This window comes from Macrobrachium rosenbergii, chromosome 26 (genome assembly GCF_040412425.1).
Source record: "Macrobrachium rosenbergii isolate ZJJX-2024 chromosome 26, ASM4041242v1, whole genome shotgun sequence".
Lineage (NCBI taxonomy): Eukaryota > Metazoa > Arthropoda > Malacostraca > Decapoda > Palaemonidae > Macrobrachium > Macrobrachium rosenbergii.
The window spans coordinates 51,544,914-51,563,012 of NC_089766.1; the positions used below are offsets into that span (position 1 = coordinate 51,544,914).

The following is an 18,099-nucleotide window of genomic DNA, read 5'->3' on the forward strand; positions in this document are numbered from 1 at the left end:
TGGACAATGCACAATGGTCTCTACTTGTGTTCAGGTCATTCATCTAATCCAAAGGAAGATTCGGTATGAACCCGGTATGTGCTAGTACTAAACGTGGCGGAAGCTCAATGGGACGCCATGTTTAGTACTAGCCCCTCGAGGATCAAAGTTTTTTATATGCACCCATTTCTATATATTAATAAACGATATTTTTATCCCCGAGGGACTGGTATCAAACACGGCGTCCTATTGAGCTCCCGCCATGTTTAGTACTAGCACCTCAGAGGTGATGCTTAGGCGGATACACCCAGGGTTCATACCAGAAGATTCCGCAATGTTGGTCTTGTTCATCTTCCTGCTACTACTACGAGTGATTACAGTTCATCTTCCTGTTACTACTACGACGAGTGGTCACAGTTCATCTTCCTCCTACTACGAGTGATCACAGTTCATCTTCCTGCTACTGCTACGACGAGTGATCACATTTACGCTTCCACAAGAACAACACCGTAAGCACACATCATCTTCCGTGGACGGCGAATCGACGTAGTCTGCCTGTGGGTCTGTCTTTTTCTGCTTTGCTGCCGGATAAAATTATTATGAAGGACGGCAGTGGAGAGAAAGAGATAGATTTCCTGGGACAGTTTTCTTCAGAGGAACTTCGGAGGTGGCCGTCGGCGTCGGAAACTCGTCAGATGTCGTCAGCAGTTCTCGCAATAGATATTTTATGATGTAGCTAGGTTTTTATCCTTTGTTCTTTCTCTCTCAGTCTTGTTATAAGTGTTCTCTATAACAATGCAAGTTCATAGTGTTCATATATTTCATGTTGAGTGGATGTTTGGTTAAAAGTGTTTATAAAAAAGGTTATTCTTCTGATATGTGAAAAAAAGTTTTTAGGATGGAGAATAATATTGAAGTATGTTAATAAGGGTTTTGTAATGTGAAGGAGTTTTAATTAGGACGTAGACAATATAATGAAAAATATTTAGTAATTGAGTAAAAGATTATAAACACGATTTATGAAAAAGGTGTGCATGAAATTTACTTGTACAACAACTGTGTGTCAAAACAAATGAGAGCTTATCTTCTTTTACAGTATTATACTTAACGTGAGGTAAATTGAATTCATTGTTATATCCATTTTATATGTAGAAATATTTTTTCATCATACTTTATATATAATATATATATATATATATATATATATATATATATATATATATATTATATAATACTATATATATGTATATAATACATATATGTATATTATATATATATATATATATATATATATATATATATATATATATATATATATATATATATATATATATATATATATATATATATATATATATATGTGTGTGTGTGTGTGTGTGTGTGTGTGTGTGTATTATGAATTTTATAACATTATTGGAGTGAACTGGCCTACAGCTGTATTATCAACACAGATTTCCAGTTTTGTCGTAAAGATGGTAGTCGTCTATTTGTTGGTGTTGAATTTCCAAGATTTGTGGACCGATCGATTTCCTTTGTAAATCGTCTCAGGTCGTTTTATTTGCATAACATTCCGGGGCAGTCTTCGAGAGGACATCTGGCCAGACATTGAATAAGATGGTAATGAAATTCCCGTCTCTCGGGGCATTAGAATACAAAGCATTGGAAGCCACATTGCAACAGGTGGGACGGTCCTATTGCCAGGGGTATAATGAGTCCTGCTGCCAGCTGCGCGATGATGACATTTTAATTAGAATTGACGGGATTCGTTCTCTAGTTTTTAGATGCGTTTGTTACACATTCTTTCAGTTCTCTATATGCGTTTCGTACCCTTCACTTGCTTGATTGCGCGTGTGTATGTGATTTTTTTGGGTGGGCCACAAATTTCATTAATTTTTCTTTTACTCGGCATGAATAATTTCAGGTATATGAGTCAAGTGGCAGAAATATTTGGAATTTTGCGAAAAAAAACAATACTTAGTTTAACTTGTCACACTCGGCGGACCTTGTTGAGACTCGTATACACCTCGGTTACCCTGTATAATATTTGCTTTGGAAAAATACGATAAACGAAACTTAGAGTTTCTCTGGCCAACAGTTGTCCAGGTTCTTTCTGAGAGCAACATGACAGCTTTATATATTACTTTCATCTCATGAGGTCTGATTGAAAATTGCCTTAGGGATATATTTAGCCATTAAAAAAAAATCGGCCGTTTGATACATAAAGAAGAGCATTGAAAACAAACGGACTTTTTGTAGATAATTTCAGGTTAGTGTCTCTTTCTCTCCCACTCTCTCTTCGGTATGGGAAAGATGAGACCTTGCACCAGTCTCCCCCTCCATTATAATTTCTCACGATTCTGGAATCGAGCAAAAGACCGGCTGAGAGTACCGGTGCTTCAAGTGACTTCAGTATCTGGCGTTGCTCGTTTCACCGCAAATCCGGTACCTCGAACTTTCAAGCGTGTTCCAGCCATGTTTTTGGGGTCGTTCAGAGACTTACATAAATGTACGAGCTATCAAGATATTGTTTGAAATGTATCAGTTCTTCATTTTATTTCTGAGCCAAGGATGTTTAGAATATGTGACCGTCAGTGGAGCTATTGTGTTTTTCTGTTCATCTTTACACGAAAAGTGTTCAGATTAATACATACACACACACACACACACACACACACATATATATATATATATATATATATATATATATATATATATATATATATATATATATATATATATATATATACATATTATATTTGCGGAAGTCAAAAAGTGTCAGGAAAGCGTTAAAATATGTATTCACTAGGGATTAAATAACGCAGTTACTATATACACTAGTCTCGTTATGACTACATCAGGAAAAATAAACTTTGAACCCAAATAGGGTCGGTGTATATGATACCATAAAAAAGACTTTCCTTGAGATAGTGTCACCTGCTGCCTTTTATCATTGGCAGTGCAGACGCGAGATTGAAGAAAAGTTTATTTACTCACTAACTCGTTTTCCCTAAAAGCGTTTGAGTAATCAAAACTTATATATGATTCACATTGAGCCCATTGGATGTATTCTCGCATACGCAACACATGAGTTAATTGTAAAACTAAGCTAACTTTTTATGTGTTCATTCATGACTTTTTAAGCCATCCTACCTATTTATTCCCGGTGCACCATTTTCAGATCGAAATTTTGCTGTTACCGTGAGGTCCTCCCTTCCTCCCTCCCCACTAGGAGAAGATTCCGGCTTTGTATGGTGCGTGGATCTCCCCTCCTTCGGCCCCTTACCGTAAAAGCCCATCCATTCGCATGTGTCCGACATGGCCTCGCATTGGTAATGCACATAGATGAATAATTAATGAGCTTATTAGCATAGGAAAGAAGTGTTTGTAAGGGACGCCAAACTTCATAGACGGTCTACGACTACCCAATCCCCCACCCCAGCCCCCCCGTACTCTCTCTCTCTCCCTTTTCCGTCCACACCCAGTCGACGGTTTTCTCCTTCCGAGAGAGAGAGAGAGAGAGAGAGAGAGAGAGAGAGAGAGAGAGAGAGAGAGAGAGAGAGAGAGAGCTACCAAGTCGTCTTTTCACAATATTTCTTCCACCTTTGATGGTCTACTTGGTTATTCATCAACTTATTCCATACGAGTCACGGGCATCATGGTGACTCCTATTAATGGATAAGTAGATAAAACACTGTGAAAATTAAGATAAATGAACAAGAATCAAGTTTGTTTACATAAACAAAACTAGAACAGTGAAAGTCAAAAACCTAAGAAGCAACAATGAAACTAAAAACTACAAAAAAAGTGAATTCGTGAACAAAAGTATGATTGTGAACTTTTGAAATGCTAGTCACAGAATTCAAACACGTCATTGGCTAAAGGTTGGCTTTTTATTTCCTAAATAAATGAATCATCTGCAGTAGTATGTATTTTCAGCCTTGGTTTCAATAAACTGGATAGATAATTATATCAGTTGTCACGGGACCTCTTGTATTAGTAATTACCTTGAGTCGAATCTAGTCTTACTTCTGAGGATGAATGCTGACACCCTTTTGGTTAGTAAACAATTTAGCAGAGCAAGCAACCGATGTCAGGCCCTTTGTTACAAATTTATTTATTTATTTATTTTATATAAATAATTTACCTTGAACGGTACACTTCTTACGTGATTACCTTTGGTGTTGTGCCATCAGCCCTTCCCGTAGTTTTCATGTGGTCTTGATTGGAGTCGGGTGTAACATCAGTCCTTCCGCTATAGCTTGTTCATGTTGATGGGTGCCTCTGTATATAGTAAATATTGCTGTTGTCGTCACCTTATTCCTTCAAACCTTTATTTCTAATATACTACAAGCAGGACACGATAGACTATGCACAGACTTCTTGCTCGACCCCCAAGCCCACGTATGGTCAAAACTCATTCCACCTAAAACCCTCTTGTTAGGTGGGGACACACACAGCAGCTCATGTATGGCCTGTGGGGTGGTAGTTGTATAACCCAAGTGGTGAACTCTGACCTAAGTAGTATTGGGTGATCATTTCGGGTAGCATATTACATACGAGGCTATGGTATGAACCTGGTATGTATCCAACTACACGTCACCTCCGAGGTGCTAGTACTAAACGTGGCGGAAGCTCAATGGGATGCCGTGTTGAAGTACCAGCCGCTCGGGGATCAAAATATTATATACACATATTTCTATAAACGATATCTTTGATCCCCGAGAGGCTAGTACTAAACACGGCGTCCCATTGAGCTTCCGCCATGTTTAGTACTAGCACCTCGGAGATGACGCGTAGGTGGATACATACAGAGTTCAAATGCAAAGGATGCTGCATAAATTTACTTGTAAAACATGTTTTATATGGGTCTTAAGCTTTAACATTTTTTTTTTTTTTGCATTGCAAATTTACCTCTATACTTATTACAGTGTTTATGAGCTAACTCACAAAGTGTTAATGATTCGTTGATGTGAAGTGACTTCTAATGTCTGTATTGTTTGTTTTCGTTTCAGCCGAGCCATCATGATGTATCTAGTGAATAAGTATGCGACAGAGGAAAACCAGTATTTATATCCCAAGGATCCTGAGGAGAGAGGGAAAGTGGATAGGATGCTTTTCTTCGACATGGGCACCTTTTACCATGCAATAAAAGAATATTTCGTAAGTTACGGCAGCCATCGACGTTGCTGATTTTTTCGACTTATTTTACTAATTTCTTTCTTCAGCAATTGTTTCTTGAGATGCAGTTAATAATAATAATAATAATAATAATAATAATAATAATAATAATAATAATAATAATAATAATAATAATAAATTATTATTATTTGGTAAATTAACCCTATTCATATGGAAACAAGCCCACAGGGGCCATTTGACTTGGAAATTCAAGCTTCCAAAGAATATGGTGCTCATTAGGAAGAAGTAAGAGAAAGTGAAGTGAAATACAGAAAGAAGAGATCCCACTTATCAAGAAAGAAAAAATTAAAATATATAAATAAATAAAAATGTATTAAAATGCTAGAAGAATAGTATTAGGTTTGTAAAATGCATTGCATCTTCGCTTGAACTTCTGAAGTTCCAATTGCTCGACATCCTCTGGAGGATAATAATAATAATAATAATAATAATAATAATAATATGAATGTTCTCTTATTGAAATAAAATAGGATCTCTGCCAAACATGGTCTAAAGCCTATTTACTGTTCTTTAAGCATGAGGCTCTGATGTCATCATTTTGTAGAAGTAGGAAGTCAAATGAGCAGCGACTACCTCTCCAGACCATTGGAAGATTAGTTTTTAAAAAGGGCTTTTACAAGGAAGCTTGAAATTGAAGACATGACTAAGCATTACCAAATAGTCAAGAGTATCATGGAGTTAGAGCTTGGTGTACGATCAGCTAATGATAAGGTTTTGCTTTTGCAATTAATGATTGTATGATCCAGTCTCTCGTAAGGCTAGCAACTACTAAATTTCACATTTCGGGAGAGCGAATAACTCTTACCATCTACATACTTTGTTGTCACATTTCAAGCTCAGCAATCATGAATTGCTGTAAGGACTAAGAGTGAAACAAGTGCCAAAAACATACCACACTTTCCTTTATTATAAGTAGGGCTTGGTAAATTACCCTCTTAAATATCATTGTGATATAAGAGTGAAATCAATATGAGAGGATGAATGTTGATTAGTCACTTCTTGGTTCATGGCCCAAGAGAAAAAGGCTTAGTATGGGGTTTAGGGCAAAAGCCAAGCACTGGGATGCACAGGGTCATTCAGCGCTGTAATGAAATGTGAAGGAGAAAATCGTCCATCAGAAGGTCATCTAAAGTTAAAATTAAAATCAACATGCCATTGTTATCAAGATGGCGGTGAAGGGGCTTCATGGGCTTTTTCTAATTTATCCTTGACTGTTGCATTATTGCTAGGAAGGATTGGGAATAAACATGTTATTATACTCTCTAAATTTAGTGTGATAATGAAGATAGGCAAGTCTTTGTTGACAATACAAAGTAATAACCAGGATGGAAAAATTTACGCCAAGGATTTTTATAGTTCACACCCCTGATTCTCAGTTTTGTAAATTATTATTATTATTATTATTATTATTATTATTATTATTATTATTATTATTATTATTATTATAATTATTATTATTATGTACTGTTTTCAGCTTCTGCAACTAGCTAATCAACACCAGATGTCTTTTTATATAGATATCCCTGGCTTAATTCAACTGCATTAGATTACTTGATTGTCAATGAAAGCTATACAAAAAAACTTGAAGGTTAATGTTTATGGGCTTGTAAACCATAAACAAGTAGAGTAAAATATTAATAGCGTTTGTTGCTCTCCAATTCTCAAATTAATCTTCTTCTTGTGTGATGTATTAGGTTAATGTATCAAACTCATTAGTGAAGCAGCTCAAATGAAACTTATTGAATGTATTCTTAGCTCTTGAAGCTTTGTGTGTAGTAATGGAAATATTTCCAAACTTAGTTCTTGTGTATATCGGTATACTCTACATATGCTTGGTGTTGGTCACACCAAATGTAAACAACTAATAAGGAAAACTCGACCATTTCAGGGCCCAAAGATCCACCAAGGAATGTCCCCTGAGCAGGAGAAGGAAAATCTGCTGAAGACGAGCCTTGACTATCTGGACCAGTTCTTAGAATCTGGAGGCGTTCCCTACCTGTGTGGGGAGAGGATCACCATCGCTGATATTGCAGTCTTGGCATCAATTACAGAACTTGATGCTTTAGATTATAATTATAAATGTTTTGGAGAAGTCCTCAGATGGTCGCAGAGGATGAAGGTAAGGATGATTGATGCTTTCGAATATAATTACGTAGGTTTTGACGACGTCCTTGGACGACTGCAGAGGGTGAATGTAAGCACGATGCTTCAGTAAATATTTATAATGTTTCAGTGAGGTCATCATATCGTCACAGGGGATGAAGGGATGAAATTACAGCATTGTATTCTCAGTCCCTAATTTACTGTGTAACAAAAAGTCTTAGCTAGTTTTAAATAAGAATTCTATATTCCACATTAACAGAAAAGTCATTTGTCTGTTAAAATTCAAAATGAAAGTGTTAGTTACAATGAGAGCTAATGATAGAGTAAAATATAGCAGGGATAAGTACTTAAACACATACCATATCCACAGCATTTTATTTTAAAAAAGAGAAACAAGTTTTAAAGTCAGAAATATTAAGTGCTAAACACATTTAAAATCATGTTAAAAATTTAAGAAATACTATTTACATGGATATATACAAAGTACTAGAAACTATTTACAATACATACATAGAATAAATCAAGCACACATTAAAATATGTAAAGAAGATGGGCACTGCTATCTATATACTCAATCTTGATTTCTTCATTTTAATAAAGATAGAATCTTGAATTCTTAACTCTAAAGCAGAAGAAACCTTCGAGACAATCTTAAAGTTTCCAAGTTAAATTTCACTTTGCAGATGTTTTCACAGTGGTTCCTTATGGAAGAGGTAGTTAGTCTTTCCAGTGTCTGTGTCCTGCTACTGACAGCTCTGTGCTGGTCCACTCTCAAAGGAAGATTGGTTAGACTAGAACCAATATAGCCTTGCTGGCAGCAAGGACATTGAAAATGGTAAACACTGGACGTCCATAGGCTCTGGATATGGTGTGTGTGTTTAAGTACTTGTCCCTGCTACGTTTCCAAAGAGAGGCCTCTGTATCAGATGTCATCAGATCCTGATAAGATTACAAAATATTGGAGTCATTATGCCAAGCTTGAGCAGGCTTATATTGTAAAGGAAAAATGAATATATCACATATGAGTAATAGAAAAAAGAGCACTAGGGGTTCTCTATGAAGAAAAACAAATCAAGCAGACTGAGGTTTCTGGGTAATATCATAATTTAATCAAAAGTTGGATGATATAATCTTAAAGTTGATAAGTATATTTACAGGACCTTGATAGTATCACATTAGTCAGTATTTAAGGGAGTCTTGTAAGACAGCAATGAATACATAGTTTGTACTGAATAAATGCAGGTAATTTTGATATCACAAAATTCAGAATACTTAACATGATAGTCTAAATGGTGGGATTGTTAGACTACCTCAGTGTCAATATACACTGTAATTTCATCTCTATACGTATAGTCTGAATGGTGTCAAAATCACTTTGGACTTTTGCACTGAAAACTACCAAATATAAACCAATGAGATCAGTAGCTATTACTAAACATTTGTTTGTATGGAAATACAATGCATCACCTTGTATGTTGGTGCACTCCTTAGCATAAATGGTCACTGAAACTTTGTAACAATATCATTAACTGAAAGTACAGTATGTGGGTGAGTCAGGGAAACCTCACTCATCTTCCATAAGCTGTACTTGTTCTTTGGCAGTGGTTGAGTTATAGTGTCTTGCTGTTCTGATTAACCTTTTATCCTTTTTATTGGTATAAATAGTTTGCTTGACAATGGCAGCTCTCCTCATTAAGGGGTCCGGTCTGGAACCTCCTGATGGAAATTTTACTATGTATTACAATCTTGGAAGTTGGTTTATAAACTAATGAAATTAATACTTATCACTAAACAACAATTGTTCCTGCAGAAATACAAACCATTACCTTTTATGCAGTAGTGCTCAGGGCTAGCCAGAAATGATCATTGAAACTTGGTAACAAGGTGGTTAATTGGAGGCAGGCAGCAGGTGAGTAGGGGGAACTTCCACTCACCTACCATAAGCCAGCATTTTTTCTTATGCCTTAGTCAAGACAAGACATCTTGCTGTGCTCTGACTGACCACAGAGTTGAAACTTGAATCCATCCTTTTTATTATATGTATATGGTGTTTGTGTTTTTTAAATATGTATTGTGTTCTTGGTGTTAGATGTAATTAGATTTGTTATGCAGTGATAGGGCCTGAAAGCAGTGTTCTGGCTCTCTGTAGTGGAAAGGTTCAGCAGCAGTGGAGGAAGATAAAAAAAAAAATGTTTACTGGTTTCTTCAAAAGGGGATTACAATGAGATTACAATGACTTCTTCAAAAGGGGATTACAATGAGATTACAATGACTATGGTAACTCAGAATCTCTTTTGACTCCCTCCTTCCATATTGGCCTTTCTCTCCCTACCTTCTGCTCATTCTCCTCTGGCTTGACAAAGGGAATTATTTGTGTGAGGTTAGGCAACAAGCATGCATTATATAAGACACTGCCAAATGAGGTGTTCATCCTGAGCTCTCCCTAGATGGTTTGTTGCTACCTACCCCTGCTTCATTAGTAATTTGTTCTTACAGGAATACAAATCTATGCTTTCATACATGGAGTTTCTCACATAAACCATGCTTTGGCAGTCACTGACTCAAAAAGAAAATCCTATCACTTGGAACTGGGGCCTCTCACAACCTTATGCAGCATAGCCCACTCCAGAAGGCTTGTCCCCCTCGAAGTCAGCAATGAAAAGTGTGAAGTGTGGTGGGTTAGCAACGATAATGAAGAGGTCTATATCTGACTTCCCAGCATCTTCCTCCCCCCCCTCCCTCCCCCATTGAGGTACCAATGTCTGGAGAGATGTTCTGCAGCAGCATCAGAGTCAGGACTTGGAGATAGATTGCAGTCTGTTGCCTTCAACACTTCATTGGTCGTCTCCTTGGTATCCTGCCCGCAGCTATGGGACAGATCAGCATCGAGACTGAGCAGCAAAGTGGATCAGAGTCATTGGGACAGGAGCACGTCAAGGGCCAGTGCTTCTGGCAAAAGGAGATCCTGCTTCTGCAGTTAACTGGGGCAGGAACAGAGGAGGATCCTTCAGGTTCTGCCATTCCAGGGTGAGGTCTAGTGATAGGCATCCCAACCCCAATCTGAGAGGCAGGATAGAGACTCCAGGTCTCCTTGACCAAGTTTTTGCCCTGCTCCACCTCATACCTTTCAGAACATCAGGACTCCCCTCTGAACTCCGAGCACAGCAGGAATGGGTCCTCCCTGTCACCAGTGTTACTGGAGTTCCACCTGGCAGATAACCATAAAAAGCGAATGGAGGGCAGGATAGAGAAAGACCCCTGGAGACAGCCCTCCTCCTCCAGCAGAGACCACTAGAGATGACTTGAGACATGAAGTGGATAGAAGTGCCACACACACCAAGGGCCAGGACAACTCACTAGAGTTTAGGCTCCCAAGAGGAGGGCGGGCTTCTGGACTTCGTAGACCCACACTTGTCACCATCTAGGTCTTGCTGACTCTCCAGCAGGTATTGCCAACAATCCTGAATGTGATCCTGCTTTGGAACAGATAGTGGAAACGGTACCAGAGGCCAGATACATTCCAGGGAAAAGAAATGTTGTTGCTGATCAGCTCAGCAGGAGAGACAAAGTCATCAGCACAGAGTGGTCAGTAAACCAGGAAGTGGCAAACAGTCTGCTAGATCTGCAACAGGACCCCACGATAGACCTGTCTGCAACAGCTTTCAACGTGAAGTTATCACTACTGTTCCCTGATACTAGACCAAAGGGGGCCGATGCAGGACGTCTTCCAACATCCTTGGGACGACAACATGGAAGTGTAAACTTTCCCTCCATTCAGCCAACTGAGAAGGGGACTAAACAGACTCTGGTTACCAGTCTCAGGCCTACAGATAATCTTGGTGGCAACAAGCCGAGTGGTATGTCTATCTGCAGCAGCTGCTGGTGGATGTCCCAGGCACAGAGGTTAATTCACACAATGCACATGCTAGGCTGCATGAGGTCATGAGGGGCCACAGGCCTAAGTGATAGGATTCTGAGTCAAAGGCAGCCAAAGTGTGTCTTGTACAAGGAACTCAATTTACGAAAGTGTAGATTTGTATCCTAGGAAAAAACCAAACTGCTTTTAAAAATTTTTAATTTTTTTTCATTAACAGCAGATGTGTCCATTCCTCAGTATTTCAAGCAACTTCCCTGTAGCAACTGTTCCCTCTAAGGAACTCAGTGCTGTTCAGTATACTGTTGCAGTCTTCATGCCTGTTTAGATAAGCCCCCCAAACCCTAGACTCTGCACCTGCAGACAGGTTGCAATGGGTACCATGACAATCTACATGCTTGGGATCATGTGGGGCCTAGTTTATCCAGAACTCCCAGTATATACTTGATACAGAGATTACTGTACATACATGCAGGCAGAGGGTTCACACAAAAAGGCTGCCATATTACAATAATGCTGGGCACCATGGTAAGCGAGGCGCATAATTTTGTCCAGACACTCACAGTATACTAGGTTTATCCAAGACTCTCAATGTGCCTCTAGTAGTTCAGTTTTAGCTGATCATACAAGTGAATGGCAGTGTGGATCATGATTTTGTTCCACATGATCAGTACCATTGTTTGTGTCTCCATTCCCAACAGCTCTCACCACAGACAGACTGTGTCAGCCTTTTTTCAGAGATGAAAAGCCTGAGAACAAAAATACACAAAACAAGGAGAGATACAATGACAATGTTAGAATAGTAGGAGTGGCACCTGTGATGAACAAGATTGAGACAGGGCAGCTGAGATGGCTGGGTCATCTAATGAGAATGGATGAAAATAAAATTGTAAAGAAAAGATGGAACTGGACACCTGAAGGAAGGAGATTGAGAGGTAGACCTTGTAAATGCTTCCTGAACTTGTTGTTCCAAGAATCCATGGGGCACACCTTTGCTGCTAGTGTCAATCAGCATGCCCAGGGACTTAGTAAGCTGGGGAAAGTCAGACCTTTTTCCCAAACAGCAGACAATGACAAAGAAAGAAACTGATCTTGATCCTGGAGCAATTCTCTCTCTGAGGGTACCAGCAATTAAGCCTCAAAGGATGCCAGGATGAGCCAGTTGTCAGATACCACAGCATGGACCATGAGCAAATTAACCCAGATAGCAGAGTGAACACACAAACACTTGTGGTTTCGTTGACTGTGTGAAGCTTGGAGCCCAGCATTTTAGTACTGAAGCATTGCAGATGAAGAGGAGACACTTTTACAAATCTTGAAATAGAAAGGTCAAAAGCCAGTCTCCATGCAGAGAGGATTGTTGAAGGCTGGAAAGTTTTTCTTCCTTCTTCAGTACTGTTTGTATCCTCGCCAAGAATGAGAGGTTTGGACAATCCTGAACAGTAAGAAATGGAATGTGAGAAAGGGAGGGGATCAGTCCTTGGGGGCAAGTCTGCAACCTCCCCAAAGAACAGGGCACCAAAAGCTCCACCCCTGTTGTTGTCAAGTTGGCCAGTGTCCTGAGAGACCGTACCCAACTAGCAACAGGAGGAGAGGAGGATTGCTGACTTCAGCTTCTCCCTTTGCCACCATTATGGGCCAAGGCCTGGTTGAAAGACAGATATATGGGAAAAGGTCTGACCCTTACTGAAGACCAATGTTGGTGGTGTAAGCAGCTGCCAACACCTAGGCTGCAGTACTCTGCAGATCTCAAAGAACTTTAAAGAACCTTTAGAATGCACAGTGGATAATAAAAGCTTTATGCGTAAGTTACCTATTTAAGCCATCACTGCCTCAACCTTCTTCTCAGGTGAGAGTGAGGAGGAACCCAGCATAAGCCTTATCTCATAACCTGTCTTGGAAAAGGTTACAAACACTAGCACCTTTTCAAGACCAGGTGAGCAGACTGATGAGAGGAGGTCACTGTTCTTCCTCCCGACACCAACAACCTTTAGAACTTTGTCTTATCTGGTTCCCATGTTGAGCCACAGATTAAACCACAATGCAGTTGGAATGAAGCCATAGCAACCAATTTTATGGATCTTGCCTCAGCAACCCAAGAAAGAAATCCTTTCTGCACAATGCCATTCTAAAGTAGGTTGCAGAGGGTAGGTCTCTCCATCCCCTGGAACATATTTCTGCTGTCATGTCAGAGGTAGGGAAAGGAGCCTTGAAAAATACCTAGATGAAAGAGAATTCTCCCACATAAAGGATGTATTCTCATAGGACTAAACAAAAATAATAACCTTAGTGTTCAGCTTCACAACCATTTAAGAACTGTGACTACAAAAACCCCAGAAATATCTCAGCATGATTAAGTGATGGGTTATAGACAGGTGGGTGGGCAATACCATGCCTCTCACTTGCCTTTTACCAGATGTTACCAACTTCAGTGACTATTTCCAGTTCACACTAAAAATATTCCAGTTTAAAAGGCAATGATTTGTATTTTCATGGGCACAAATAATTGTAGTACCTGTAATTACAATTATTCACTTCTCTTTAGCTCTCCATGATAGCCTAGTTCTTGAATTTTCTGTGGTTCAAAATTTCCTTCTAATGTCTTTTAATATTGCCTTCTGGCATATTTTCATTCCCCAAACATGTAACTCAGGAATTTGTGAATTTCACTAAATCCTTACAATCTTTTATTATGCTCTCAGTTCTACTCATACATTGCATAATTTTTTTTTAACAAAGCTATGTTTTTCTTTCAGGAGAACTTCCCTCATTACAAGGCATGCTGCTTAGAAGGTGTTGAAATGACCAAAGCAAGAGTGAAGCAGCTGGAGGACGACCTCAAGAAACAGATGGAGAAAGAACGTAAAGCTTCTATCACCAAGAAATAACTTTTGGAAATTGGCACTGAAGAAATCTAAAGAATGTTTACAATTTATTCTTTTGACCGTTACTTCCAAGGATCTCTCTCTCTCACTCCCCCTCATTATATACGTATGTACGTATGTATATATTTGTATGCATACATTATATAAGGCCACAGTGTACTTATGTATGTATGTATGTATAGATAGACGTTATACAGTATGTATGCACCTGTACGTATATATGCAACATATTTATGCCTGTATGTTCACACACACTTACTTAATTTATGAAATTGACAACCAAAGTAAAATTTTAGATGAACTAAATCTTTTGTGATAATATGAATAATCAAAGAGAGCTGTAGACTTAAGCACTTGGAAACTGGATTTTACGAAAAGCAGTTAGTTTAACAAGAGCAAAAGTTCAAGTAGAAATGAACTTTGAGTTTGAACTCAAAATAAAATGTTGTTAATGATACACAAACTCCTACTGTTAAGATTTTTACCTTATTCACATTTTATTGTTGAAATGTTGTATTCGTCTTTCCTTTACTTCATGAAAAACAAAAATACTGCCATCCCATTTACTGTACCGTGTGATTTCTTTTTATGAAAGACTTATATAGATTTAAAGAAAAATGCTGTTCTAATACATGTAGTAATTCATGGCTATTCTTTTGGCAAGTGTTTATATTATAACCTTACTGAGAATCGGAAGGCTAACATCTTTTGCTGTGACCCCCTCTAAGGGGAAAAAAAATGGTTTTAAACAAGTAGAGCTGTAAATGTCATTTAACATTAGAATCCATCATGTCTTGGGAATAACTTACACCCCTGGCAAATAATAAGTTGCATCTGCCCTTGCCAGATTTTGAAACAGGGCCTTTGGATTAGATACACTAAGAAATAGTCCACCTTGACAATTATAATTTCCATGGATGTCAATTATTCCTGATATTCAGTATTAAATGTTATTTGTGAATATATAGTCACGCAAGTGTATAAAAAAATTAATGCTGCATAAGGTTATGTTAAACATGTGAGTATGAAATGTTCTTTCCATTTAAAAGACAGTACTGTATCTTCCAATAATTATCTGGTCTTGTAACAATGAATGAAGTCTTGCTTTGAGTTCATTCACAGTTGTAAAGCAGCAGTCATTCTGTGAACTAGATCAGTCTGCATTAATGACACTTCAAGGCTACTTCTAGAAAAAATATAATACTACTGTAATTTTACAATGCCTATACCATTTGCATAGCAACAAAATAACTATGTAGCCTACGTGAAAGGTATTTTTATTGTCTTTTTTTTTAGGAATACAGGTATATCCAGGCTGCAGGTAATTTATCCAATTTTGTCATCTATTAGGCCAGATCCAGCTATGCATAAAGTTGAGCAACGAACTTCAATTTATCAAAAGCATACATGTTGTAAGAATTTAACCTGATGATGAAGGGATTTGAAGGGGTCTATCATAGGAATGCATCCACTTAAAAGGCAGGGGTGTCATAATATGTCTTCCATAGTGATATAATTTGCTACCATGAAACTTTCCAAATTTAGGGATATATCTGTATCCAGCTTATAAGCAAGGGATTTTAAGTTCTCTATCTCAGGGATATGTCCAGTTTGTTAGTCCAAGATTCCAAATCATCTCCTGTAACATTTTATCTGTTGGTAAGGAATGATTGCTATTTCTTTTTGTCCGCAAAATTTAGAATGGGCCACAAGCTTAGATATTCCCCTTCAGACAGTTAAAGCATTAACCGACATGAATATGTACAGTAACATGAACAGCCTTCCCTAAAAGGAATTAGAGTTTGAATGGTATAGTATTTTAGGCATACGTGGTTTTCAGTTATGGACGGTTAACTGGTTTATTGGGAACATTTTGTTTACAGTGTACATCCAGGAAGCTCAAATTGGTAATAGCATGCTTGCAATTGTAATATTAAAATTTTAGCCAAGTTTTGTACACTTGTGTACGTTAAACCATTTTTATTATAATTATGCCTTGTTAGTACACAAATATTTTTGGCTTACAAATTTCCCACATTATGCAGCATTAGGCAGAATCTTGGGTTATTTTTAATGAAATACAATGTAAGGAAAGGTGAAGAGATTTTTTGTATAACAAGCAATTACCTGTTCCTTATTTTTGACAGTATCCTTAAGGTTGTAAATTGTGCTTCCCATCTATTAGCACAGTTGCTTTATATTTTGTAACTATAAAGCAACTCCCAGCAATAAGACCTCAAATACAATTTTTTTTTTCATATGCTTCTATTTTTATTTGCTTGCAATGTAGCTTCAGTGTTTTGAGATTTTTTGCATTTACATTGTTTGGAAAATTGTGGTTGTTACTCAAAAAACATATATAGGATAGTTTTTCATTTTGTGGTTTAATGGTCATATGCAAAACAACAGACTACTATTATATTTGGCAGTTATGCTTATAAAATTTATTTTATTTTTACTGAAGAATTATTGTGTTTTATGTTCATCCTATATTTGGTTTTTGTAAATATCCTTGATTCACTGTCTGCTGTGGTGTAGCATCTAGACGTGAGAAAATTGAAATATATTACAACTAAATTTACTTTTTACTTGGTCGGAGTCCTTTTCTTCCTCAGTGTTAAGCCCCAATCTGCAATTGTTTATTTCATGATTTAGATAAAAAAGGATTTGAGTTTGCTATTGGATATTTTTAGTCTCAAATGTTATTTGAGTTTGTTATTGGATTTTTTTAGTCTCAAATGTAGTAAGTTAGTGTTTAAGTTTTTATATTTTGTTACTCTACTTTTAACATTGTTTTATGAATTTTTAGTCTCAAAAGAAGCTAGAGTACGTACACGTTACGATACTTTGATCTTGGATATTTTATTTTTATTACAAACCTGAGCTGTTCTGTTCTTTCTTCATGAAAGGCCAAATAGTTCTCCTCTTTTCTGAGAGTTTCTTGATTTATTCATATGCCATTTGTGTTTGCAGTACTTAATGACCCACGTCTGCTCAGCTGTGTTGCTTTTTATTTTGTATTGTGTAGAAGTATTATTGGCTCCTTAGAATGGGATTTTAAAACTTGCTAATTCTTTTCCTATACTGTATTTATGATTTATGCAAATATACGCAAATTTTGGATTTATAGGTTAGTCAGACACTGATGCTTTTCATGTAAAAGTGTGTAACAGAGTAGGATTCCCATATAAATAAAAAGAGACAAAAGTTGTATTACAAGAGCCCTCTGTCCTTCCGCAGTAAGTCCATAGCTCCATTGTTTCTTTTCTGTTGATTTTATATGGACATTCTACTTCTCCATCGTGTACTGTTATTACAGTTATGTGTGAAATAAAGTTTATTGTATTCTGACTTGTGATTATTATTTACAATATCTTGCATATACCACAGTTGTGATAGATGATTTTTAAATATAGATGGGTTAAAGCCTGCTTAAACAGATGAAGAAGCATTCTTTACAGCAAATATATGTCACCCTTGTTAATGCCTTTCATAACAGTCTACTCAAATCCCAATCAAGGGTGCCCTAGAATGCCCTGGATTCCTTTGGGTTTGAGTCTTAAATGTCCTTTCCACATTTATATACAGGTGCAACTGGGAGGTGTTTTCCTAATGCCAGGCAAAGGTAGGTATCATACCCAGGCTTGTGATTCATATTTAAAATCTCCTATTAGGAGTTGCAATATAGATCATTATGGTGATATCCCATGGAAAAACTGTTCTTTAGAGCAGGGGCATGAATTCGATGGGTTGGGCCATTCTTAGGATTCTGTCCAGTTTAGCCTCCAAAAACCTGGAACAGTAGTGACTATTTCTGTAATGCTCTCAGTCCCAAACAGTGAGTTTGAACTACACTTGGGTCATACTGCATTATGTAGGTGACATCCTCTTGTTTTAGGTTTAAAGTATAGACTCCAGGTCATTTGTGGAAAAATGAAATTCATGAAAAATTTAAGGTACCTTTTCAAGACTTTTCTGGTCTTTCCTGTTTCTAATATGAACTTGGATTAGATAATTTAAAACCAGAGTAGTGATGCTACTGTAACACAAACAATTATA

General features: G+C 37.5%; 1 protein-coding gene across 12 annotated transcripts in view; it reads left to right on the forward strand.

Annotated features, from left to right (window-relative positions):
* Positions 1-17,391, forward strand: part of LOC136853202 (glutathione S-transferase 1-like) — a 498,955-nt gene extending 481,564 nt beyond the window's left edge. For all 12 annotated transcript variants that reach the window (XM_067128564.1, XM_067128565.1, XM_067128571.1 and 9 more), the window contains 3 exons: positions 4,992-5,139; positions 7,067-7,297; positions 13,912-17,391. In XM_067128564.1, coding sequence (XP_066984665.1) covers positions 4,992-5,139; positions 7,067-7,297; positions 13,912-14,043 — 511 coding nt within the window. In that variant the 3' untranslated portion in view covers positions 14,044-17,391. The remainder of the gene's footprint in view (positions 1-4,991; positions 5,140-7,066; positions 7,298-13,911) is intronic.
* The last annotated feature ends 708 nt before the right edge of the window (positions 17,392-18,099 follow it).